The 24960-nt window shown below is 49.7% G+C and overlaps 1 protein-coding gene across 1 annotated transcript; it reads left to right on the top strand.

Moving 5' to 3' along the window:
- Positions 1-2573: 2573 nt before the first annotated feature.
- On the top strand, positions 2574-23058 carry LOC122366123 (glutamate receptor ionotropic, delta-1-like; the record flags this gene model as incomplete). Its single annotated transcript, XM_043337976.1, has 11 exons — positions 2574-2767; positions 9464-9619; positions 11079-11234; positions 12243-12349; positions 13612-13788; positions 15044-15290; positions 15560-15769; positions 16880-17005; positions 19450-19625; positions 19964-20170; positions 22129-23058. Coding segments are annotated over 11 exons (1919 nt in total), but the record flags the coding sequence as incomplete, so codon positions are not given.
- Between the last annotated feature and the right edge of the window lie 1902 nt (positions 23059-24960).

The raw sequence follows: 24960 nt of genomic DNA, 5'->3' as shown, positions 1-24960 counted from the left end.
TAGTTCACATTCCCGCCGCTATGCGGGCGGCGGCGGCGCCACCTGTCCTCGTGTCCGCCTGACACCGTAACGATATAGGTCTGAGCTCAAATCTCGGTAATGTCGTGCTTTTTTACTATATTTCTCAAAAACGGCACCACGTGCAATAAAGTTGTATATATCATTGGAAAGAGCATCAAAAGTTGTATAACCTATCAACTTTTCACTTAAATATATCTCAACTGTAAAAAGTTATTAAGCAGCAAAGACGCTCCCATTCACTTTCCATGTTAAAATTTTTCATTTTTAAACGAGCCTAAAAAGAACAAACGAATTTGCACAGCTTAAAGAAGCATAACAATATGTTCTATGGTCTTTTCTCAACAAGTCCTGAAAGTTTAAACAAAATCGTATCATATAATTTTGTACAATGAGCGAATGAAAAAGTCTCTGCAAAAACGCCCATTGACTTAACATGGGGAGCGAAAAAAGTTCAACTTTGACCTCGTGCAAAGACACGTTACGAAGTTCTGAGGGGTATACGGCGCACACTAGCGTGTACCCAAACGTGTTTGCCATAAAATGCTGGGAAGAAAACCACCTCTTCCTTGGCTCGTTTTCCCGCCATTGGCGATCGCGCAAAAAGTGTCCAAAACCCCGTTGACTTAACATGGGGAAAATGGAATCGCACGTGCCACGTGCCACGAGGTTTTAAGCGAGTAGCGACCGGTGCCATCAGGTAGATCGCCCCCAGGAGCCCATATTCTGAACTTTTTACGGAAATCGCAATGCACGTTTAGGCCCCGGTCAAGTTGCCCCAATTCGCGGCCAGACTTGCAAAACATAGCCCGGAGACGGACCGCTCCGGTTGTTTTTCAATAGAAAAACACAATTCTAACGAATAGTGTTTGTCTTTTCAAACAACCTGCGGTTAAAAACACAATTCTAACGAATAGTGTTTGTCTTTTCAAACAACCTGCGGTTATATTCAATAGAAAAACACAATTCTAACGAATAGTGTTTGTCTTTTCAAACAACCTGCGGTTACTGTTGGAGTCCTGTCCTAAAAAATTCAAGTCCCAGTTGTTTCAGGTCAGGTGACCGGTCCACAAAAGCCGATAGATTGTCAGGCAACTAATTGAAATAATTTAGCGACATCGGAATAGCAAAGTCCTTTGCAGATAGCGTAAGCACGGTAGCACTGATAGCGCCAATAAGCCTCAGACCACCGTCTTTGAAGCATATTCCATATGACTTACGTCTTAGGATTTTTGAATCCCCGTGAATTCAGCTCAGGTCACTGGGTCGTGAAAACCGTTGCATCGTCAAATTAACGATGAAATTATACTTTTTATGAAACCTTAGAGTTTCACATCCATTTGATGCAAACTTGCAGATGTTCTCAGTTCACCGAATGCGAGAATATGTATTTCGTTTTCTTTTTAGTTCGTTTGGCGTGACATCATCTCGAGGTCATGATTTTCTTAAAATGATTTTTTTTCTCGAATGGCTTTGATTGTAAAAATATTGGACATCTACTCCATCTCATCGTTTTTGTGTTGTACTTTCTCAGTTTATATGAACACGCGACTAAGTTTGCGTTTGTTTGCTACAATTCCACGTATAGCCATAATAACGATTATTACCGACTGCTTACATGCAGCATATTATTTTGCTGAATAAGCTCCACAGTGCTTATCATCATTACTTTGATAAACAGTCAGCCAGTGCATTTAGCGGCCCATTTTCTTGATTGTGTGATCAGCTTTCCTCCTATCGTATTCGTGTGTCAGTGGCGACAGAAAACGCAACGTTTGCGTGACCCCTGCTCCGGTATTTTTGAGTCGGTTCCGTCGCTTATCATTCTACGAGTAGCAAAGACTCTTCTGATCACTTCTTACCTTGAATTTTTGGATGGTAGCCAAGCTAGTATACCAGACATTGGAATATTGTGCTGCTGCCATGTTGATCGCCTCACGAGGACAGGACAAACATAATGCTGCCGGTTGGATTTCGTACAGGTTTATGCGTAATTTCATTCAATCGCGACCAAATTTGTCTATACATTACAATAAATAAGTTTCTCCATTCATAATGGATTAAAAACAAGGCAATAAGCTTTTTGTGCAACAATGGTGAAAGGGAGAGATGCGAAATGATACGATCTATAAAGAATACATAAAATTGATCTCTTTAGGTACAAAGTTATCGCCATGATAAGCAGTTGAATGATGATTAATTTGGATAGAAGCGTTTGCGTTTGTGCGAGTTTATGCCTGGAGAACGGCATTCATGTAGCAGGCGTTCCCGAGGTTTTCTAGGCCAGCAGTTCCGGCCGGGAGTGACGCTACTCTGGTTTCCGGCCGGAGGAACGGGCTGGTCCTATAGAAATATGTCATTCGTACCGGCTGGCGAGTAGCTGGCGCGACTGAAGTGGTCTTCTCCTGACCAGCCGGTACTGTTCCAGCTGTTGGCGATGATGCAGTTCCAAAGAGAATTAACTCGGTTTTCGTGATGTTCACTTTTAAGCCGCCTGCAGTTCAGATTATATGTCGCGTGACGGCCCAGCCCCGTGACCTAGCCCTCGATTTCAGACGGCACTGCCGGCGGCTGTGAGTACGACACCGCTGACCTGACGGCCCTGGTCGGCTCCGCGGGAAAGGTCACGTTGATGCGTCCTTCCGCGTGTCTGGCCGAGCCGTCGGCATGCCGGAAGGGACTGCAGAACGCCTTCGTCGTGGTCATCCATTATTACGGTGGAGAGATCACCGAAACTATCAGCAGAATGGTGAGAAATCGGAAGTGGTCTTGTGTTCTGCATCTCGACTCGTTATTTAACACGCGCAGTGGAAGGGGGGGGGGGCGGATTTCGCTCACCCCTCCTGTTTTTCGCCAATGACCTGCGCCGCAAACATAATATTAACCCTCGCCGGACCTATTGGTTTTCTACATACGCGCCGGCCGAGGGGGGAGGGGGCGGGTACGACCCCCCATTGCCGTTTCGCCCCTGGTGGAGCTAGCGCGTCGCGGAAAAAACGAGCGTGTGCGCCGTTACGAGACGCAGAGATTGGTACCCAATTTTAAGGTCCTAGGTCAACCGGTGACCTCTGAGGTCAGGTCAAGTGCCCCAGGGTACGGTTCAGTTTTTGGTGAATAACTCCGCAAAAAACGGCCGCAGAGCCGCGATTTTTGCAGCATCGTGTTCGCCTCGCTCAGGCGCGTCGAATGATGTACTTTTCGTTCGGGTTAGGTCAACTTAGGGTGTTGACCTCAGGTCAAGGTCAGATCAGCACCCCAAGGTCACGAAGTTGGTCGAAAGAAGTCATCTCGCATATCATTCGATTCGGCAGGTCTTCCTGAGTCCATTGGTGGCTTTCTCGACTGGCTAGCTCAATTTGATCGGGAGTTATTGACGAAAAACTAATATGACCTGGATGACGTCATAAATGTCGTCACGCAAGGTCAACATTGCAAAAGTGACGCATCTAACCTTGCAAGGAGTGCATCAAATCACGATTCTGTGTGCTTGAGATAGTTGGAGATCGTTCCCGGCGCCAGAATAGCAGTTTTCATTTTCCCCATTGACTTATAATGGTGAGGTCACGAAAATGACCTGACCTCATATGACCTTTAGGGAAAATCCGAGATATACAAGTTGTGAGACTCATAATGGATACTAGATCCTGCAAGTTTCATTTCCCTGTGACATCTCCTCTGGCAGTGAGGGCGCTGCGAAGTTGCGACATCTGAAGACCGTGCAGAGGTTCACTTATGACGTCATAGGTCAGTGACCTGACCTGACCCAAAAATGCGGTTGGTGTCAAAAGATGCGGCTTGGATCAAAGGTCAGGTACCTAATGCCAAGTTTCAGCTCTCTATCGCCAGCGTGTTCGGAGCTATCGCGAAAAAACCCTATGGGGGGGGGCGGCACCCGCCCCCCCCCTCGGCCGGCGAGGGTTAATGTGAAATTTTGGCTACCCGTCCAAAATTGAATTGCGGATCTTCTCGTGCAAGAAATAAGGAAATCGGTTCACAACTTTTCTAGTAATAGCGGTGTAAAGTCAAACATCCTGCCGCCGCCGCGGCGCGGCGGCGCGACAGCCGGCGCTATTGCCGTTACGCGCCGCCTGAATTGTAGACTGCCCGGGCGGGACGGTTCCGTCTTTACATCACGCTCCTTACCGCTGATTATATTCGATTCGCGTCAAATTTAGTGAGAAGACTGAGAAATGTACCGGCAATCATATGGTCAAAGAATTTTGAAAATCGGTCGGTGAAAATTTGAGTTATGAGTGTGTAAACACAAAATTGTGAATGCCGCGTTTCCCGCGTCGGCCGATCCCGCTTCAGCCGGCAACATCTTACCCTTAGCAGGCTTCTAACTGCCATATTTATTGTTGGATTAACTAGAAATTCACCATACATACTCACAAATGTACGTTCTTTCGTATAGTGAGAGAAAAAAAATCGGCCGGTAACCTTTTGAGTTATCGGCGTGTAAACGCAAAAAAGTTGCTGACATGGCAGATTTGACCACAGTTGACCTCATTTGACCTTGAAGATATTGACCTAGGGTCATAACATTCACACACAACAGAGTTCCCCAGGACCCCCACCTACCCTCCAAATTTTGTCTTTCTAGCTCCAGTGGGAGATGACATCTTGGGGGGGGGGGGGGCTGACATCCACCCCCCCTTCCACTGGGCGTAGTACTCGCAACCCTTCCACTGCGAGTGCGCGTGTTAAAGCTTGGTACTCATCTGCACATAGGGAATTCTAATGTGGAATCCTTTCAAAGTAACCAAGTGGTATCCGCCTTTAAATGAATGTTAGTATCCTGTTTACAGGCCTTCAATCACGCGGTATTACCTAATACCTTTACCTATTTTCGATCGTGTCGCTTATTTAAGTTTGAATTGCTACAGATCCTTTCTTGAATCTTACACGGGCGTAGGAACGTCATGAAAAGTGGGTGGGCCACCCTGTCAAGGGGCCTCCTCTTCCAGGGGGCCTCCTATTTTCAGGGGCCTCCAACTTTTGCCTCGTCCTGCTGGCTGCTTTCAAGTATGACCTCCAAATCTAGCTTCTTAGATCAGGCAGATGTACCCAGGGGCGTAACCGCTTAAGCGAACAGTGCGGAAAGTCATCACCATTTTAAAACTTATTCCCCCTCCGATTTTTTTTTACCCCTGAAAACCCTTACACAAATGTCTTCCTCGTTTCCCAGGTTCCCCCATTGGCTTCATATGCACCCTCTTTGGCATATAAGCGCCATATGTATAGTATAGTCATCAGAGACATCCCTGATGTCCCACAGTTATCGCATACAATGTGCGCTTATCATAGGCGTCTCTCTTTTATGGACACTTGAAGGCGCCTCTCTTTGCCATGCCGGCGCCCCTGTTTCTTATGAATGCACCCCCATGGCATTGATCAATTGCAGACATGGGTGGAGAACCTGCCCCGGCCACCCCGGCCGTGGCCGGGGCAACTTTCAGCCGCTTTTTTCCACTTTTGTAAATCCTAAAAGCTGTCTCCATACGAAAAAACTGCCATCTATAAAAGCGTCTCTCATTATTCTTATTTACCTTGAAAAGTTCTTGAAAATTTACTTTATTTTCATTTTGGAGCTTCTATGTTTTTAAGTCTTTCATCGCGGAGCCCGACATGTTTCATCAAACAGAAGTAAATCATATTTAAGGGCCGTTATCGTAAGATGGCACTGTAATAACATCACAAGACAGGACGAGGGTAATATCAGGAGCGCGCATCTCCTTCACACTGGACGTCGGCCCGCTGAGGACAGGTGCGACGGCGGAGGAGAAGGAGAGGACTGCCGCCCAGCACCTAGCATCCCTACCACAGTGCGCGGTGTGGATGTGGTCGGACGGGTCCGCGGAGGGCGGCACAAGGAACGGAGGGGCTGGAGCAGTCATCATGTGGCCGGATGAGGAGGTACTGGAGCTAAGAGCTCCGGCGGGTGACTTCTGCTCCAGTTACCGTGCAGAAATGCTCGCCTTAGTTACGGGCCTGGAGACCCTAACATCACGCACCAAAGATAGCGACCTACCACTGATCATCTGCTCCGACAGCATGTCGGCATTGGCGACCCTGCGGAATGGCCCCGCCGCCCAGACGTCACCGCTGGGGACGGCGGCCTGGAGAGCTCTACTGCAGCTAGCCAAAGATGGTCGAGAAATCAGGGCCCAGTGGGTCCCTTCTCACTGTGGCATACACGGCAATGAAGAGGCGGACAGAGTGGCCCGGGAAGCAGCCCAGCTCCCTCAAGAAAGGACGCCCATCGACACGAGGACGATCACCAGTACCGTGGCGAGAATGGCTAGGGACAAGACAATCCAGTCCTGGCCCCCCGGCTGGTTCAAGTCTCTGATGGGCGACCGCCGGCCCCCGTCCACGGCCGGCCTGGAACGGGAGAGCGCGGTAGAAGTCCATCAGATCCGCGCGGGCCACTGGGCAGGCTCAAGAGCCTACCTACACCGGATCGGTCGCTCCCCTACCAGAGACTGTGAGGGATGCAACGACGACCGGTGCGATGGAGCGCGCTGCCCCATCTGCGGCGAGGAGGCGGACCGGCCGGCCCACATCCTCCTTCGCTGTCCCGCTCTGATGAGGACCCGCCTACAACTCACCGGCAGTATCCATCCGGACTTGGAGGAGGTCCGGGAGACCAGAGTGGTGGCGGCCCTGGCGGCCGCCGCCCGCAACTTCCAGAGCCGCCTGGCTACGCCCCGATGAGGGGCGGAGGGAGTCACAACACAACAACAACAGGGTAATATCAGTGAGATAGAAGGACGAGCTGCTGGGGCTCAAGGCTCCCCCAACTTAACCCGCGCCAGGGTGGTGGCCTTATCGTAACACGTTGAGTCGAGAGGTGGGCTTGTCACGCTCCTTCTAACTCGGCTACTGGGCTACGAGGCGAGAAGCGGAACGACGTTTGAAAGAGCGACAAACGTGATCAGAGAAATCTGGTCATGTTTTAGGCAAGCTCAATAATAAAATCACCATAGATCATCAGAAGCCAAATTTCTCTTATTTTAGCGTTCTCCGACAACGTTTCTCACAGTTCATGAATATAACGGAGCTTAAACACTGCAAACAAAACATTCGATTACTCGTTTAAGGCTCGGTCGCGAATAATATTTCAGGTGTGAGGCTGTGGACGCCTATATATGTAGGCCTCAGAGGCGCCCCTATTTCGCATTGAGGCGCCCCTATGGGCTTCATAGGCGCCCCTCTATTGCACGTAGGTGCCCTACTGTCTCAAAACCGCTCCCCTTTGGCATGCAGACGCTCATCTTTCGTACGGAGGAGCCGCTGTGGTTCTTTGAGACGGCATGGTGCTCCCAGACGCAGATGGGGCTCTCGGAGTCGACAGTGGGGGACCTTCAGTCGCTGATGGGAGCCCGCCAGATGTGGACCCTCGGAGACGCCGGTATGGGGCCCTCGGAGATGCCGGTATGTGGCCCTTAGAGACACCGGTGTGGAACCCTCAGATACTTCAGTGTGAAACCCTTACAATTGCTGGTGTGAAGCTATAAATGCGCTGGCTTAAATCCCTCAGAGGCCGGTACATGGACATTAGAGCTCAGTGAGAGCTTGTGTGGTGCCTTCAGTGGCCTTGTGGAGCCGTTAGACATCAACATGACGCTCTCAGGAGCGGGTGAGTCCTCAGAGTCACCGGTGTGGGGCCTTCAGAGCTCCGACATACTGGTGTGGGGCCCTCAGAGGTGTCGGTGTGGGTCCTTCAGATGTACCTATAGAGCCTTGAGATGCACAGGTGTGGTGGCCCACAGAGGCGCCGGTGTGGGGCCCCCAGAGCCACCGATATAGGGCGCTAAGAGACACTAGTATGACCCTCAAAGGCGCCGCTGTGTGGCGCTCATAAACACTGGTGTGGAGCCATCACAGGCGGGTGGAGCCGTTAGAGGCCGGAAGGGCCCTTAGCCCCTTAGATGCCTACAAGGAGCCTTCAGAAGCCGGCGTGGCACTCTTATGGGGACAAGCGTGTCTACTTAGGAGCCCTTGAGGTGCTCTCATGAGCTCTGTGGGGCCCTACCGAGCCGAAATATGGCCACGGCCAGTTGCCGCCGCATGGCTCTTCGGACTATCATTCTCAGGGGCCTCATCTGCCTAATTTGAATAGAAGGGCCTCTCAGACCATCAGTCTCATGGGCCTCCTCTGGCTAGTATAAATAGAAGGGCCTATTAGACCATCAATCCTAGGGGCCTCCTCTGGTTAGTATAAATAGAAGAGCCTCTCAAGTCTCAGACCATTAATCTCAGGGGGCTCCTGTGGACAGTATAAATAAAAGGGCCTCTCAGACCATCAGTCTCGGGGGCCTCCCTAGAAAAGTGTAAATGTGGATAGAGGGCCCCCTCAGATTCATTAGGAGTGGACCTCTCTGACTATCAGTCTCAGGGGCCTCTTGTGGCCAGTATGAATATAAGAGCCTCTCAGACCATCGGTCTCAGGGGCCTCTTCTGACTAGTGTGGATAGAGGGCCCTCCCAGACCACCGGTTTCAGGGGCCTCCAGTGGCCAGTTATATGAACAGAAGGGCCTCACAGTCATCAGCCTCGGGGGCCTCTTCTGACTGGTATGAATATGAGGGCCTCTCATACCATCAGTCTTAGGGGCCTCCTCTGCCTAGTATGAATCTAAGGGCTTCCCAGGCCAACAGTCTCAGGGGACTCTTCTGACTGGTGCCAGATTGAGGGACCTCCCAGACCGAAAGTTTTGGGGGTCTCCTGTGGCCAGTATGAATAGAAGGGCCTCTCAGTCCATCAGTCTCATGGGCCTCTTCTGCCTGGTGTGATTATAAGGGCCTCCCAGACCATCAGTCTCAGGGGCCTCTTCTGACTATTGAGGATAGAGGGGCCTCCTGTGACTAGTGAGGGTAGGGGGCCTCGGCTAGACCGCCAGTGTCAGGGGCCTATTCTGACTAGTGTGGATGGAGGGGCCTCCCAGACCACCAGTCTCAGACCTCTGACTAGTGTGGATAGAGGGGCCTCCCAGACCGCCAGTGTCAGGGGCCTCCCCAGACCAGTGTGGATATTGGGGCCTCCTCAGATCCACTAGGGCCTCTCAGGCCATCAGTCTCAGGGGCTTCGACTGACAAGTATGAACAGAGGGCCTCCTTGGATCCATCACGGCCCCTTGGAGCCCGTGCGTGGGGATTCGTGGAACTTATTTTTACCGAGTTTGTTTATTCTGGAAGGTGACGACGTCCCCTCAAATCGAGACGAGGGGCCTCGAGTAAAAAGTGGGTGGGCCAAAACACATGGTTGGCCCCCCCACCTCGAAAAGTGGGTGGGCACTTGCCCACCTGGCCCCCCCTGTTCCTACGCCTATGGAATCTTATGTGCGCACACTACTGTTCTACGGTCATTGACTCTTGAATGAAGCACAGGTCCCCGCCTGCGATGACACCAGAGCTCACGATGACCAGCTGTCACCGTTTCAGCTGTTCAGCGAGGCAGTCGGTGACTCCCAGCGGGTACACGTGGTATTCACGGTGCAGGAGTCCCTGCTGGACCGGTTCAGCGCGCTGGCCGACCGGATGGACGTCAACCTGGCCACCGACGCCCGGCTGGCCATCGTCGGCTCCAGCAACGTCACGGTGGGTGAACATGCTTCATCTGCTGCAAGCCGGACTTGCTCCCCGTTGCTGTCTGTCTATGAAATATGCCTAATTCAGCGTTTCTTATGATAATATCACTTCTGTAATTACGCATCTAGTTGAACATAGTTCAGGTATAATATCTATCGGAATAGAGAAAAATGAGGATTATGTAAATGATAGCTCGCTCTCTGTACGTTTCTCTGCTCCCAAGTAAATACAACACTTGGTTGGGCGGCAGTTAGAACGATTCAAGCAGCATTCAGTTTGATGTGATTGCAGGAAACGTATTAGGTACGAAGACTGAACATACCCATCCTTTTATCTTCAATTCCTTTCATTCCTTGCCCGTATTGGTCTTTTTGCAGTGTTAAACGTATGGTGAGGGGGATGGGTCCGTAGGATTCTTCCAGATCTTTGGTCCGTGGCGGAAAACCCAGGGGGTCCGTTGTTATGTTCGTATTTTCCCGGTATCCCCATCGCATGACCTTGGACGCAAGTATGTACCATCTACGTGCTTATCAGGTTGAGCCAAATCAATATTTATTCATGAGGAATAACACAAATAAAAAAGGGCCCGCAAGGAGGAAATGAGAAATGTTATGGCACTTTGTTGAATGGAAAATTGAAAGCATCTGTCAACTGAATGTAGGAAAAATATCGATAGGTAATAAGTAAAATGCAACAATGGTTATCATAATTCCTGTCAATAGACCACGTACTATACATATAGGGTGCTACAGAGTTCATTTCCGCTAGACTACCGACTGGAAGGCCATTATACGAAAACCATCAAAGTGAGGGACGAGTCGATGCCCGCGGGTTTAATAGCTCGCTTCTAACGTACGACTAGGACGTTCTTTGAAAATCAATCAATCAGCTGACTAGGCCAATTGAATGATTGACAATCTGTTAGTTTTGACACCACGTTTATAAATGATGGATATGTGTGGAGTCGGACACCTACGCTTTACCATTATTCTGGGAGCCTAGCTATAACAATGTCGAGCTATATAATCCTCATTTCATTGTTTGCTGCTTATTATTCGTTAGTTGGTGATAAAAGAAACCCATTGCTACTACCAGACCCCAAAGGAGAAGCTAGCTGGTAGATATTGGGCTAAATAATTTGATGGTTCAAAGCATTTTGTTCTCCTTCAAAAATGTAGCGCCATAGAAAATTATGCGAAACATGCCGCAATAGAAAGAGAGGGATGACTGAGCAGTGAACAGCAATATACGATACTCTTGTTGTGAACGAGGAACTTATGCATGGCTTTGTATTAGACTGAGCATCCCTTCGATCAACAATGGCGGATGTAAAGCTGACAATATGGTCAGGCTCAGCTTGTCTAGCCATTACATGAAAATCCGCTCACGCTCATGGACCGCCCCGCCCCCCTCCCCGATGCAGTACGACGTTTTTCCTTCACCCCACCACCACACTAATGTCCGGCAGGTGCAGGAGGTATACCGAAAGTGCCGCCGCTGTCCGGTGACCTACCACACGATGAGCATGTGGAACGACGGCCGGGAGACGGTGCTGGACGGCAGGATGAAGGTGCACCGGCGCGGAGACCTCGGCGGCATCACCCTCAACGCTGTGGGGGTCAAGGTAGGACGAGGGTGCCAAAGGGATATGAGCAGCCCGCGACTCTTTTCTTGATTCTTTTTCTCCATTGATTAACGGAGAGGAATATTGACTTAGACTCTGTCTCACGATGGCGAGCCAGTCTTTTTGGGGGACGGGGGGATTTCGACGAAATGTTTGATGGAAGTTCAAAATGTTAATTATTTTGAACTACTTTCTATATCGAAAATCCCTCGTGATTGTGCCGTACGATAGTAGCTCATATGGCGAGGACTGAGAAGAGAGCCACAGCGTAGTCGTTACGGACCTTTCAATACGCCCACCGCACCAGGCTGAACACAGCGGGTGGTCTCAGAATGGGAGACGGCTCCGTCCCACGGGCCATCAATGGTGTCTAATAGACGGCGGCGCAGCGACCCGCTCCGAGCGGCACAAACCTAAACAGACACGTACGTGACACCGCACCTGCTCAGGTCGCGGCCGGTTTGCATGGACTCCAAGACTGACACCATGGCTGAGACTGATTAAACGGCCTTGGTGGTGCACTTGAATGGTCGGCGAGCTCCAAAGACTTCTATTCAATGGGGTAGCTTTGCCTACCGGTGGTTCGTTGGCTGCTTTAGATTATTGTTCACCCTACCACACAACATGGGGATCGACTATAACGTATTGATTATGGGATATCCAGCTCTGCAAGCTCAGAGTAATGATGTGTTCATTCCAAAGGATGTGAATGATGCTTGATAAGGTGCTGTCATTGATAAGCGTTAATGAAAAAAAGTTTATTTCGCACAACTCTCTGCGACCTGCATCCATAAGCATAAGTAAAACACAAAAATGTTTTTACCAAGCTTATTCGTGCAAACAGGTGTGAACACAAATGCTTACCTACTAAATACCATCATGCTCAAAGCCATTTTCTTACTGACTGTGAGACTTCAATACAGACCAAATTATGCTCAGCCTCACCAAATTAGATCAACACGTCATGTTCTCAGTAGCAACCACTCACTCAATTGGTTTACTCTACAGGTGTTTCCAATCTACACAAAGGTGGCAGAAGTGAACGGCTCTGATCAGCCGGTGGGCGGCGTCTTCTATCAGGTGGCCGCCTCGCTGGCCAGACAGTTCAACTTCACGTGAGTGCAACGTCGTACTGTGGGTAGTACTAACTACAAAATACTTGCAGAATAGTGCTGTACTGCAAAAGAAAACTGTAAAAGTACTGTAAAAGTGGTACTGTAGCAGTACCCCAGAACTATAAAAGAGAAGCTCCACTGAGTCAGAAGGGTAAGGGTCACTGTTAGATAGGCCAAATAACTTAAAACAAGAGTAAGTTGAGGCAAGTTCAGCCAAATTCAGCCAAATTCAGCCAAATGAGGGAATGATTCGCCAGCATAACACCCCAAGAAAATGTTTAAACGGTGTAAAAGTTAACGTGTAAAATGTGATAAAAGATTGCGTATTCTGAGTGATTGCAAAAGCCTTCGCCCATGTCCAGTGAGCACATAAGAAGTGCAGTGCACATTCCTATATCCTCAACGTGTGTCACAGTTCTGTTTAACAAAAACCTCGTTTTGCGTGCAGTGCGGTCTATAATCTGCAGCGCTACTAGATCAGGGTTTCAGTGTGTATATATTCCATTTAGAGTATGACGCTGAGTGCAGTGCCATCCCATTTGTGGTATGCTCTGTTTGGGGTCCAGGCTGGTTTGAAGGCCGCCTCTGTTTGCACTGTGCCGGGTCAGACTGAGGTCACGCCCCAGCTGTGGAGGCGGGACACTTTCTCACACCGGGGGGCACTCTGAGCGCGCCAAATGCCCGGTTGGCATATCGACCGCGGTGCACCGATGCTGTTCGTCGGAACAGTGTGGGAAACGCACACACAGTGCAAAACATAACTCAGACGGCATCGGTGCCAGACGTGCTAATTGTTTCGTTGAAGAAAATGCGATGACGGAGACAATGGCGATTGCTACAAGACTCAGTCTGCTTACTTTATTCACGTGTTTTGTGTTACACAACACCATTGATTACCTGACATGTGCATTGCAATGACAGCCGTCAGCCAATGAACAGAGTTTGGAAGTAGCTCATTTCAGCTCTGAAGCTTTGGCTAGCTTATACCTATTCCATTTATCATGTTCATGTATGTAACCACGCTACCTAATAGCGATAAACCAGATAAATAGTGAACGGAAACACCACATGCGCAACTAAATTTCGATCACCAAAGTGATGAGAAGTGGCCATCCCAGCTAGCTCAGCCATTTCTACTGTCATACTGGATCGCGTGTTACCTTCAAATCGGTTGTCATTCGTATTGCGCGCCATATAAATCGAGCGCCATCTATATCGCACGCCATCTATACGCGTCATTCCCGCCACCTATCGGTCGGCAGGTTAAACATCACACTGTTGGACGGCTACGCGTATGGCAAGTACCTGGGGAACGGCAGCTACGGTGGCATGGTGGGCGCGCTGCAGACGGGCGCGGCCGACCTGACCATTAGTGAGGTGTCGGTCACCACCGACCGGCAACAGGTCATCGACTTCTCCACCATCCTCTCCGTCATCAGGTATGGCACATCACTCAAAGAGGTCCAGTGGTGGTGGTGGTGGTGGGGATGTGTCAACCAAAACTTGACCCAAAACATTAACCCGCGCACTACGGGGGGGGGCGGATATCCGCCCCCCCTGAGGTTTTTCGCGAATAGCGGGAAAACCGCGGCGCTACGCGCCGCGAAATTTGGTACGACTATTCTCTCATCAATTTTACACATGGTGTGCAAGTTTGAACCTCCTAACTTTTAAGGTCAGGTCACCAGCTTACTTTGAATGACCCAACCTCAAGTCACTTTTTTGCAACTTTGTCACCGTGCCAGAGCTACAGTAGATGTCGGAGGCCTTTGAAAGTCGCAGGATGTTATGAGGTCATTAGTAGCTACAATTTGTATATCTCGGAATTTTGATATCGGTGACCTAAGATCAGGTCAATTTCTCGACCTCCCCATTATAAGTCAATGGGGGGAAAAATCAGCTCCCTGTTTTTACCACTAAAACGGGTCGGAATGGCACCATATACCATATGTGACTTCATATACGATCAACCTTCACTACCTTGAGGTCCGTTTTGCTGTTGGGCAGCTGTAAGGTCATGTGACGTCATCAAAGGTCACCAGCGGTTTTTTGCCAATAACTCCGTACAGGAACAAGATACAGCCGCGCGGATGGTCTCATTGTGTTCAGCTCGTCAAGACGCATCGAATGATATACATGATGACCTCGAGGTCACGTGACCTGAGGTCAACCTTTGACCTTGACATTTCGAGGTCAACATATATATCATTCGATGCAGATTGACGAGAGGATCACGATGGTGCCCTTAGTTTGTTCCTATCTTGACTAGTTCGAAAGTTATTCGAGAAAAACTCTCTCCATATATAGCGCCGCCATTTTGACTTTTTTGACCCCTGTGACGTCATCTTTGACCTGACCTGAAAATGACCTCAGTAAAAATTGTAGACCTTGTCCGTGCGTATCCGATGCCGTTTATCGCTTGTCGCTATCTTGCTTCGTTCTCGAGATCTCAGGGGGGGAGGCGGTCATCCGCCCCTCCCGTCGGTACGAAGTTGGCGCAGACCCCCGTCGGTGCGCGGGTTAAAGGTCACGCCATCTCATGGCTACCCGTATGTTCCGGCTAGCAGGCATCTTTTGAGCCGTCGCGACTAGCGTTGTTTGTCCCCAGCCGCCACCATCTATGGTTGTTGCTCAGTTGTCCCCAATATTGGTCCGTCCCCAGCCCTGAGTCCCTCTCACTCTGCGCGTCCCCAGCCGGAAGGTGTACCTGCGTGCCGACTCGGAGCTCGACTCCTGGGTTGGCCGCTACTCGCGCGGTATCAGCGTGCCCATGGCGCTGCTGTTGTCGGCTGTGGCGCTGGCGGCGGCCGCGGTACTCCGACTCTGCGAGGCAGTGTCACCGGGTCGGCGACCCGCCTGTCCGCCGGCCGCCGGTGACCTGCGCACCTTCTCCGACGCCCTGTGGACAGTGCTGGGGCAGCTGCTGCAGCAGGGCGCGCCGGTGGGTCTCAGGTCACAGGAAAGGGTCACAGGCAGGTCACAGCAGCGGGTCACAGGTTACAGCAGTGGCTAGGATCAGGGGGTAGCAGAAGATGGCTACGTGCTACCGTTGTGCGGGGAGAGATACAAGATTTTGAAGGTTTTCGTGTCCCATCACCTTGCTGCGAAAAAAAAACATTGCTCCCAGATTCGAACGAGCCTGCTCCTCAGCATGGGCCTGCACCCGCCCCGTTACACAGCAGACATCTCCACCCCTCCCCACTCTCTCAGGTGACTCCCAGCGCGCTGTCGTCTCGGATCGCCTTCCTCAGCGGCCTGATGCTCGGGCTACTGATGTACACCGCCTACTCGGCCACCTTGGTGTCATTTCTGGCCGCCGCCGACCGACCCAGGCCGGCCTTCACTGACCTCACCGGCCTGCTGCACCTGCCCCACTGGAAGGCCGGATGGAAGGACGGCGACCTACTGGAAAACTTCCTTGTAAGGATGGCTGGAGGCGCAGACGCATGCGGAAAGAGCTGTGGAATTTTTCTGGTGAATAGCGACTGAGTTTACATGCTTCAGGGGTGCACTCTTTACTTTAGGTAATGTTGATTACATAATTTAAGAAAACCGACACCGAACGAAATGCCCGTCAATATCGGTATAACATTGGTATATGAAATGATGCAACAAGTTGGGTTCATAAACCTTACATAGATAGCTTCAGTGGTGTGCAGCGGGAACGGGCAATGAGCAATCGACCATAAGTTACACAGGCCAACGTTGACAGCTAAACAAGTAGGTGATCAGTATACCAGAGCCATCAGGATCGGAATATGAGTTCGGTACTGGAGTAATCAGGCGGAAGACAATACCATTTTATTGCGTGTCGATGTTTATGTTAGTGTCAACGTCTTTGTGTTTTAGACGTTTAGCAGAACAAAATACCATTGCAGTTACTGGTGAGTCAGAAGCCTTAGAATACCAAGCCCCCAGCCTTTAGCAATCGACTGAAAGGCTTTCACAGAGCCGTGCATAATACATGAAACAATTGTCTGCCGAATAACTGGCGTGCGTGTCCAGAAACAGATAGGACATTAAACTCGTACGTAAACTTTTCTAGTTTATGGGCGATTACTGTACAAGCCCGTCGATTCTTTACGATGGCTTGTTTTCTTAATGTCTGAAGTCGCACGCTCGCATGCGCGAAACATTGGAAAACCGCTCGATATACGAGTATTCGTTGTTGAGGACATTGGGAATTACTTTTTCGGAACAGCATGGGTAACAACATGCATAATTTATAAACTATTCCAATAATGTAAGTATGCGATTGCGTCATACCTATTTTTCTTTGCTTATGTAACAGTGATATTACAGGCCTTCCACTGACCTGAAAACCTGTCTCCGACGCACAAACGTCCTATTCCCCAGTACCTGACGAAACGCAGGTGAATGGAGCTACATGTAAGCGGGAAACATGGTGTGCTGAGAGAAAAATAATGACAGTCTTCCCAGAGTCACAAGCTACCTTGACGTATTCGCCTCATGTCATTTGCCATACTGAGGTGACTGGTAACAGTCGGGACTCATGGCCCGCCATTGCAGGACTGGTGCCGGCTGGTGCAGAGTCCGCTGCAGGACTGTGACACGCTGCAGCAGGTGTACGAGAAGCACGTGCTGCCGGAGCGAGAGCGCAACCTGGTCGACAGCTACGAGGAGGGCTTCAGGAAGGTCAGTAGTTCAGTGCCAGCCGCCCGGTGTCTAAGTGGTCGGGTGGGGTGGGGGGGGGGGGGGCAGTGCACCCAGCAGTGGCACTTCCAGAGGACATAAAGAAGGTCAGTGGCGGCCCCTCGATGCATGGGGCAGCAGATCAACAAGTAGTCCATATCATGACGGCAAAGCAGAGCGCGGCACTCTGGATGATGATAACTGAGGCTTACAAGTAGATGCCTATCATGTCATGCTAATGTCAGTGTCATTTAAGGATGTCTCGGAATGACCTTGTGACCTGACACCTATCAATCGTTTTTACTTTACATGTCAACATGGTTTATTGACCCTCTGAATCAACCAAAGCAATATCTAGGATAGACGAATTACCCAACGGAGAATATCGAAAGGAGGAGACACCGAACGCAAGATAAGAAGAAGACAAAATATCGAACGTAGTAGGTCTATTGGAGAATGACAATACCGATATCGGCAGTGCCTATAGCGAACGCAAAACATTGAAAACACAAAACATCGAAACATAGAATACCGAATGACAGCATCGAAAGACAAAATATCAAAAGCCAAAATATCACCTTCCTATATCGACTGCAAAACATTCAAAAGGCAACTTATCGAACGCAGCAAACGGTCTCAATATGGATGCAGGTTTCAATGAGAGCTTCAATGACCGTTTGGATGCGCCCCGAACCTCTCGAGCTGTCAGACTCGGACCGGTGTGCTCCCTCTAGAGCAAGGACAAGGGTGATGATATTCAACTAAACTTATACGTTTAATGAATGAACACATCTATTACTACCGGCTGCTGGGACCTTTGAGGCTTACAGTACATAGAAACATTAAAAAAGTAACGCAATGCTAGAAGCCAACAATACATATTGCAAACACTTTGCTGCATTTTTTTTATGAGGGCACTTCCACGCGCATACGAGACTACAATGCACCTGTTTTGCCGATACGAGTCGCGGACCGGATGTGGGACGGGTGGCGGCCGCGGGCCGGATCCAACCATGCGTTCCCGACCGGATCCGACCTGCGGGCTGGAGCCGGTCCGGCACTGTTCGACTGCAAACACAATTTCGCCACTACAAAGGCGTCATTACGATAGTAGTTTGGTGCTGTGCCGTGAATCCGTCGATGACGACCGGCCAGCGTGACGCCGCTCCGCAAGAACTTGCATCATACATGGCCACTTTTTCTAATAAAAACACAGCATTAAACCTAGCCGGCCGAGGGGCGGGGGCGGCTGCCGCCCTCTATAGGATTTTTTTCGCGATAGCTCCGAACACGCTGGCGATAGAGAGCTGAAACTTGGCATACCTGACATTTGATTCAAGCCGGAGCTTTTGACACCAACCGCATTTTCGGGTCAGGTCAGGTCACTGACCTATGACGCCATAAGTGAACCTCTGCACGGTCTTCAGATGTCGCAACTTCGCAACGCCCTCACTGCCAGTGGAGCTTTCACAGGGAAATGAAACCTGCAGGATCTAGTATCCATTACGAGTGTCACAACTTGTATATCTCGGATTTTTCCTAAAGGTCATATGAGGTCAGGTCATTTTCGTGACCTCACCATTATAAGTCGATGGGGAAAAATGAAAACTGCTACTCTGGCGCTGGGAACGATCTCCAACTATCTCAAGCACACAGAATCGTGATTTGATGCACTCCTTGCAAGGTTAGATGCGTCACTTTTGCAATGTTGACCTTGTGTGACGTCATCAAGATCATATTAGTTTTTCGTTAATAACTCCCGATCAAATTGAGCTAGCGAGTCGGGAAAGCCACCAATGGACTCCGAAAGACCTACCGCATCGAATGATATGCGACATGACCTCTTTCGACCAACTTCGTGACCTGGGGGCGCTGACCTGACCGTGACCTGAGGTCAGCACCCTAAGTTGACCTGACCCAACAAAAAAATATATTATTCGACGCGCCTGAGCGAGGCGAATACGATGCTGCCAAAATCGCGGCTCTGCGCCCGTTTTTTTTTTTGCGAAGTTATTCACCAAAACCTGAACCGTACCTTGGGGCACTTGACCTGACCTCAGAGGTCACCGGTTGACCTAGGACCTTAAAATCGGGTACCAATCTCTGTGTCTCGTAACGGCGCACACGCTCGTTTTTTTCGCAACGCGCTAGCTCCACCAGGGGCGAAACGGCGAGGGGGTCGTACCCGCTCCCCCCCCCCTCGGCCGGCGCGTATGTAGAAAACCAATAGGTCCGGCGAGGGTTAAATCGCCTCATCAAGTTTTGAATCGGACTGCAGGGAAAATCCCTTTTAAATCCTCGTGTCTATGAGAAGATGTATATTTTTGGTTTATCATTCGATACGATAACATATCAATATCGCAGCGTAAACCTGTGCTGTGCTGCCACTTATCGTCGACCATCGGCAGATGTTCGACATCACTAACAGTTCGCACTTTCGCCGCCAGGTAGCAGAAGGCAACTACGCTTTTCTAGCCTCTAACGAGGCTGCCGACTACTACCTGTCGAAAATCGACCCTCACATTGCGTGCCACGTGCACAAGCTGGACGTGAGCTACTCTCCGGGCGGCATCGCACTGGGCCTGCAGAAGCACTCGCCGTACCGGGAGCTCTTCAACCACGGGTCCGTGTGGCCGGGATGGGGTGAAGAGAGCATTTGTAAGGTGAAGGGTGGGTGTTGGAGGAGGCTCCTCCATCACGAGCCTGGGCGGCATTGCCGAGGTGAGGGTGGACTCACGCACTCATTTAACCTCACATCGTTGTGGGCCAGGGCCTGGCTTTGGCATCAGCCGCTGATCCCATCAGCATGCCTAATTATAAGCCATTTACAAAGATAGAGGCTAGAGCATTATTTGCAAGGGTAAGTGCACCTTGCAATCATTATATGTCATTTATGTGCTCACGTCTCCAATCTTACTCAACCCAGCTTCGTTCACGTCATCCCTTCTTTTCCATCTGCAGGATCCAGATGCTGGGAGAAGGTGGAGTCCTGGAGAAGCTCTACCGCAACGCGCTAGAATCCAGCCTCATCTGCAACACGGAAACCGTCGTGGAAGCGTCGCTTCTGCACACAATGGGCGCCTTCGCCGTGCTTCTACTGGGCGTCACAGCTAGCCTCCTAGTGCTCACAGTCGAGTGGGCTGCCTTCCGCTGTGCCGTCAGGGTCAGGTCAGAGTCAGGTCAGGTCAGGGTCTTATCAGGGTCATGTCAGGGTCAGGGTCAGAGTCAGGTCAGGGTCAGGTCAGGGTCAGGTCAGGGTCAGGTCAGGGTCAGGTCAGGTCAGGATCAGGTCAGGGTCAGGTCAGGGTCAGGTCAGGGTCAGGTCAGGGTCAGGTCTAATCTAGTGATGTTAACCCGCGCCCTGGTGTGGGTCTGAGCCACCTTCGCCCTGGTGGGGGGGGGGGCCAAAATGACCCCCCCCGTCTAACTCGAAAACGAAGAGGGCTAGGAAGACGCAGAAAAAAGCAAACGAAAGCCCATAACAAGTACGTTCGAAAGTATTTCGGTCATTTTTTCGCTAAGGTCAATATTGAGGTCGCTAGAGGTCATCATAGGTCAAATTTCAGTGTTTTCGGTGTTGCCGGACATATTCCGCTGTAGCTCGGAAACTAGAAGAGCTAGAGAGCCGCGGAAAAAAGCAATCGATAGCTCTTTTCAAGCTCTTTCGCCAAGGTTCGTCAGATTTGACCTCAGCTCAACGGTTTGGCCTACAGAGGTCATGCAAGGTCAACTTGGCAAATTTCGTTGAAAATGTTTTTAACTATAGCATGCATTCACGAGAAAATAGAGAAACGATTCATGCACCATCGTGCTTGGCTCGTCGAGACGCGTCGAATGATATATAGTTTGACCTCGAAAGGTCATTTTGAAAATTTGACCTCAGGTCAAGGTCATGACCTTACCGAAATAGGTCATGCTGCATATCATTCGATCCGCATTGACGAGACAAACACGATAAACGTCGAACGGAGTCTCTATCTCTATTCAATAACAAGTAAGTGCAGAAAAACCGCTGGTGACCTCTGGTGACCAGGGAGATGACCTAGCGTGACCTCAGCGAGGTCACAAGCAAATGGTTTCACATGGGCTGTGATTTGCTGACCCAAGACACTTCAATAACGAAATATAGGAACAATCACGCCCGATTTAGCTGAAAAACAACTACTTTTCGATTCTCCCATTGACTTATAATGGGGAGCAGCGATGACCTGACCTGACCTTAGGTCACATTTATAAAAAATCCGAGATAGCCATTTTGTAGAGCTGGGTGACATCTTCAAGTACTGTAAATTTTACATCGATCGGATAAAAGCTGTGCCTTTGAGAGAGCTTTGAACTTTTTTAGAGGTGGTGTCAGTTTTGGTGACCTTGTGACCTGACCTGACCTGACCCGAACCCCCCAAAAAAGGACATGATGTAAAAATGTTGAATAAACAGCTATACAAAGTTTCAGGGCGCTAACTCAAGTGGTTTCTGAGTTATCGCTGAAAAACCACAGGGGGGGGCCAAAATGGCCCCCCCCCCCACCAGGGCGAAGGTTAAATGCATAATTTGATAACTGATGCTTAACACCTACACTGGACCTCGCATGTGGGCTGCGAGTTTGCGCGGGTTTTGAGTTTGCGGGCATAATTCTAATTCATATAGTGATTAGACCGTTCCCTTATGGTAAATTCATGAATGCAATGAAGCCGGTACACCTTTAGAAAGTTACGCATAGTCGCAATTCGCAATACCAGCGCAAGGAACCAAAATTCGACTCCAACGAAAAATCCGCAAACCTCGCAGAACTAGCAGAACTCGCAGCGAGGAAAATCGAAAGTTGACTCAAAATCAACTTTTGGAATGCGATGCAAGGTCGCTCGCAAGCTAAAACCATGCAGACTCGCTTGTTAGATGTTAGTGTGGGTCACTCAGCTTAGATTGTATCATTTGATTTTGAAGAAACCTGAAAACCCAAAAACTCGCAACCCGCATGCGAGGTCCAGTGTGGGGCGGCCTAAAAAGTGGCTGGAATGAGCTATAAAGAGCTAAGTATGACAAATCCTGGACTCAAAGGGTCTTCTCTACAATCCTCAATTACATCAACTCAGCTGTTTGACGTTATCTCCGCGGCTTGTTTTCAGGCTGAGCCGCGCCAGCCACCTCGCCGGTGACCAGCTGAGGACACTCTCCCGCCAGCTGTCCGACAGAGCCACGTGGCACGAGACGAGAGTGGCGCACCCCGCGCCGCACCACCCCAGCGCCCTGCCGCCGCTGCGGCAAACTGTGGCGCATACCGAACGCTGACTGCGCGCCGGGGTGGAATCCGAAAACAGGGCGCCTGGGGCGATTTGATCAAGGCTTTTGAAATTATCACGTGACAATTGACCTGTTAGAGCCTAGAGGCACCGGAAGGAAGAGGACTTCTCAGTAATCACGTGATCAGTATGCCCTCCGGCGTCCTGTTTTCAGATTTCATCCGCACCGGTCGTGCAGGGGATTTGATGGACTGGGACAGTGCCCTGATGACAGTGAACCAAGCGCTATCTATTTCTTATTAGTCTATCATGTGATAACAATTGCGTACTAATGTCGCCCGCAATTACACATAAGTTTAGCTATTATATGGTACTTGTATACAGTCAAATGGACGTGTTTTTGTGTGTCAAATTAGTGATACCTACGTTGTCAGATGGTGCAGGTAACTTGGTATTTCCTGTTTCACTTTAGTAAAAATACACTCCTAATATGGTCTAATGGGTCTCCTTATAATGAGAATTGAAAGGACGTCTTTTCATTAAAATTTCGCATCTCGGAATTGCTCTCATTTTGTTTTTGTTTGCCTAGTGTTATGTTATGCGTGTTCCTATTTTTAGCGATGTGCTCATTGCTTCGGACTGAAGTCCAACATGCCCTAATCCATCTGGCCCATTCACGTTGCCCGTACCTTTTTAGATCACAGATTAGCCGTTGGTGGTTATTATTTTGATTTGGCGAGTACATTTCCCGGTATTAAACGTTTTCCGTCATTTACGACATTCGACGAATAGATTATCATGGAATACAATATTTTCTCAATACGGACATCTACGATGATATATGGGCAGTGGACCTTACATTTATTATAAACTTACATTTATTATTGATCTATTGCAACGCATTCCAACTTGAAGCTTCCGTTGCCATCGGTAACCTCAATGGCCCATCACTTTAGCTTTTTAACCCTCGGAATGTCCTACCTTGTCCGTGGACCACAAAGACAAACGGAGCCCCGTGGTGACTCCTGCGACAACCCCATCAAATATCGGTCGGCGCTCTATGACCTCCGGAAGCGACAGATACAACATGGTCTTTCGCGTTAGCGTCAGTATTCGCCGCAGATCAAACAGGGATTACCCGAGCGAAAAGCCGTCTAATCGTCCGTGAATGAAGTGCAGTCGGGACGGACTAAATGTAGTGAATAGGGCTGCCAGGGAATGTTGTAGACTAACTGAGAGAGAACACCAAACGACCATTCACGAACAATGAGACTCCGGGACGAGGTAGGTAGTTCAACATGGTGGTCGAACGACAACGAGCAGTGCAGCTCTAAAGCTCCAGCTCGTCAGAAGCTGCCGTGACTTTCTTTCAGCACCTAGAGGGATAAGCAGGTAAGAATTCACAAAAAAGCGCAGCATAGGTATGAGAATAAATACGCGTCCCAGTATTGCATTGTTAAGGGAATAACGGATTTCTTGACCTATTTAGTAGCAGAAATATAATCTTATCTTAACCCTCGCCAGCACAGGCCATTTTGATTCCTTCGACGGCACAAGGGTTGGTACGACTCCCCCCTCGCGTTTGGCCCCTGTTGGAGCTAGAACTTCGCGGAAAAAACGGGCGTATTGCCCGTCACGAGAGGAAGCCAATGATAACCAATTTTAAGGTCCTAGGTCATCAGTTGACCTTCCAGGTCAGGTCAATGACCCAGAAATCGGGAATATCGGGACCTGTTATAGTATGGCTGCTAAGGGTTTTTTTCGGGGTGCTGATCACGAATATCGTGTTAGTTTTGAGCACATATGATGTCGTTAAGCGTTTAGACCAGGTTGGGTCAGGTCAGGTCAGGTCAACCGGTAGGGGTCGTGACGGGTATTCGTAGTACCTGTCATCCGCCACTGACAGCTTCGTAACATGCTACGAAGGCACTAAAACTACTTCGTAAATGTTCAAATGGTTGCTAAATTCGAATTCAGCTCCAAAAACAAGCCTAGAAACATGAAAAGCTCGAAAAAGTGAACCGAGGTCACTTAAGGTCAGTGACCTGACCTGACCTTCAGGTGACCTTGACACCCACCCTATTGCACGGGAGCAACATCATATCACATGTTGAACGCTTGAAACTACGAAAAGACTGCAAACGCGCGGCTAATGCGAGCCGACATACGTCGAATCGCGATTCCGGCCAAACATGGCCTCGAGAAATACGTCACAGGTCAAAGTTCCTTTGGGTCAGGTTCACGAAATTTTCAGGGTCGGTGTCAAATTGATTAACCCCGGGCCGGTGCTCTGCGACTTCCGCGCCGGGCCGGGGGTGTCAACACCCCCGTCTACCTCGGCTCCTGGGCCACGGAGCGACACGCGGTAAGCGGCATTCGAAAGACCGTAAAAAATAACAGTTCAGTCGTTTTTTGGGTCAGGTCAAAGGTCAGGTCGCCAGAGGTTATCAAAAGTCAAATGTAGTCCATTTAAACAATTTTGGAAACTGCCAACGGCTAACTCGGGAACCACTAGAGCTACAGCACCGCGGAAAAGCTCATTCGATAGCCCTTTTACAGACCTGTCTGATTTGACCCCAGGTTTACCCTCCAGAGGGCAAAACTCTAAAAAAAGCCGTTTTCACGAAAATGGTTTTTCGGTACCTAATAACTTTTGATTCCGTCAAGTCACGACCAGCATCGTGTTCCTCTCGTCAAGACGCGTCGAATGAACTTTTC

The sequence above is a fragment of the Amphibalanus amphitrite genome, unplaced genomic scaffold (genome assembly GCF_019059575.1).
Source record: "Amphibalanus amphitrite isolate SeventyFive unplaced genomic scaffold, NRLGWU_Aamphi_draft 000786F_arrow, whole genome shotgun sequence".
NCBI classification, from domain to species: Eukaryota; Metazoa; Arthropoda; class Thecostraca; order Balanomorpha; family Balanidae; genus Amphibalanus; species Amphibalanus amphitrite.
Note: the sequence above shows the minus strand (reverse complement) of the source record. Positions and strands in the feature narration are given on the sequence as shown.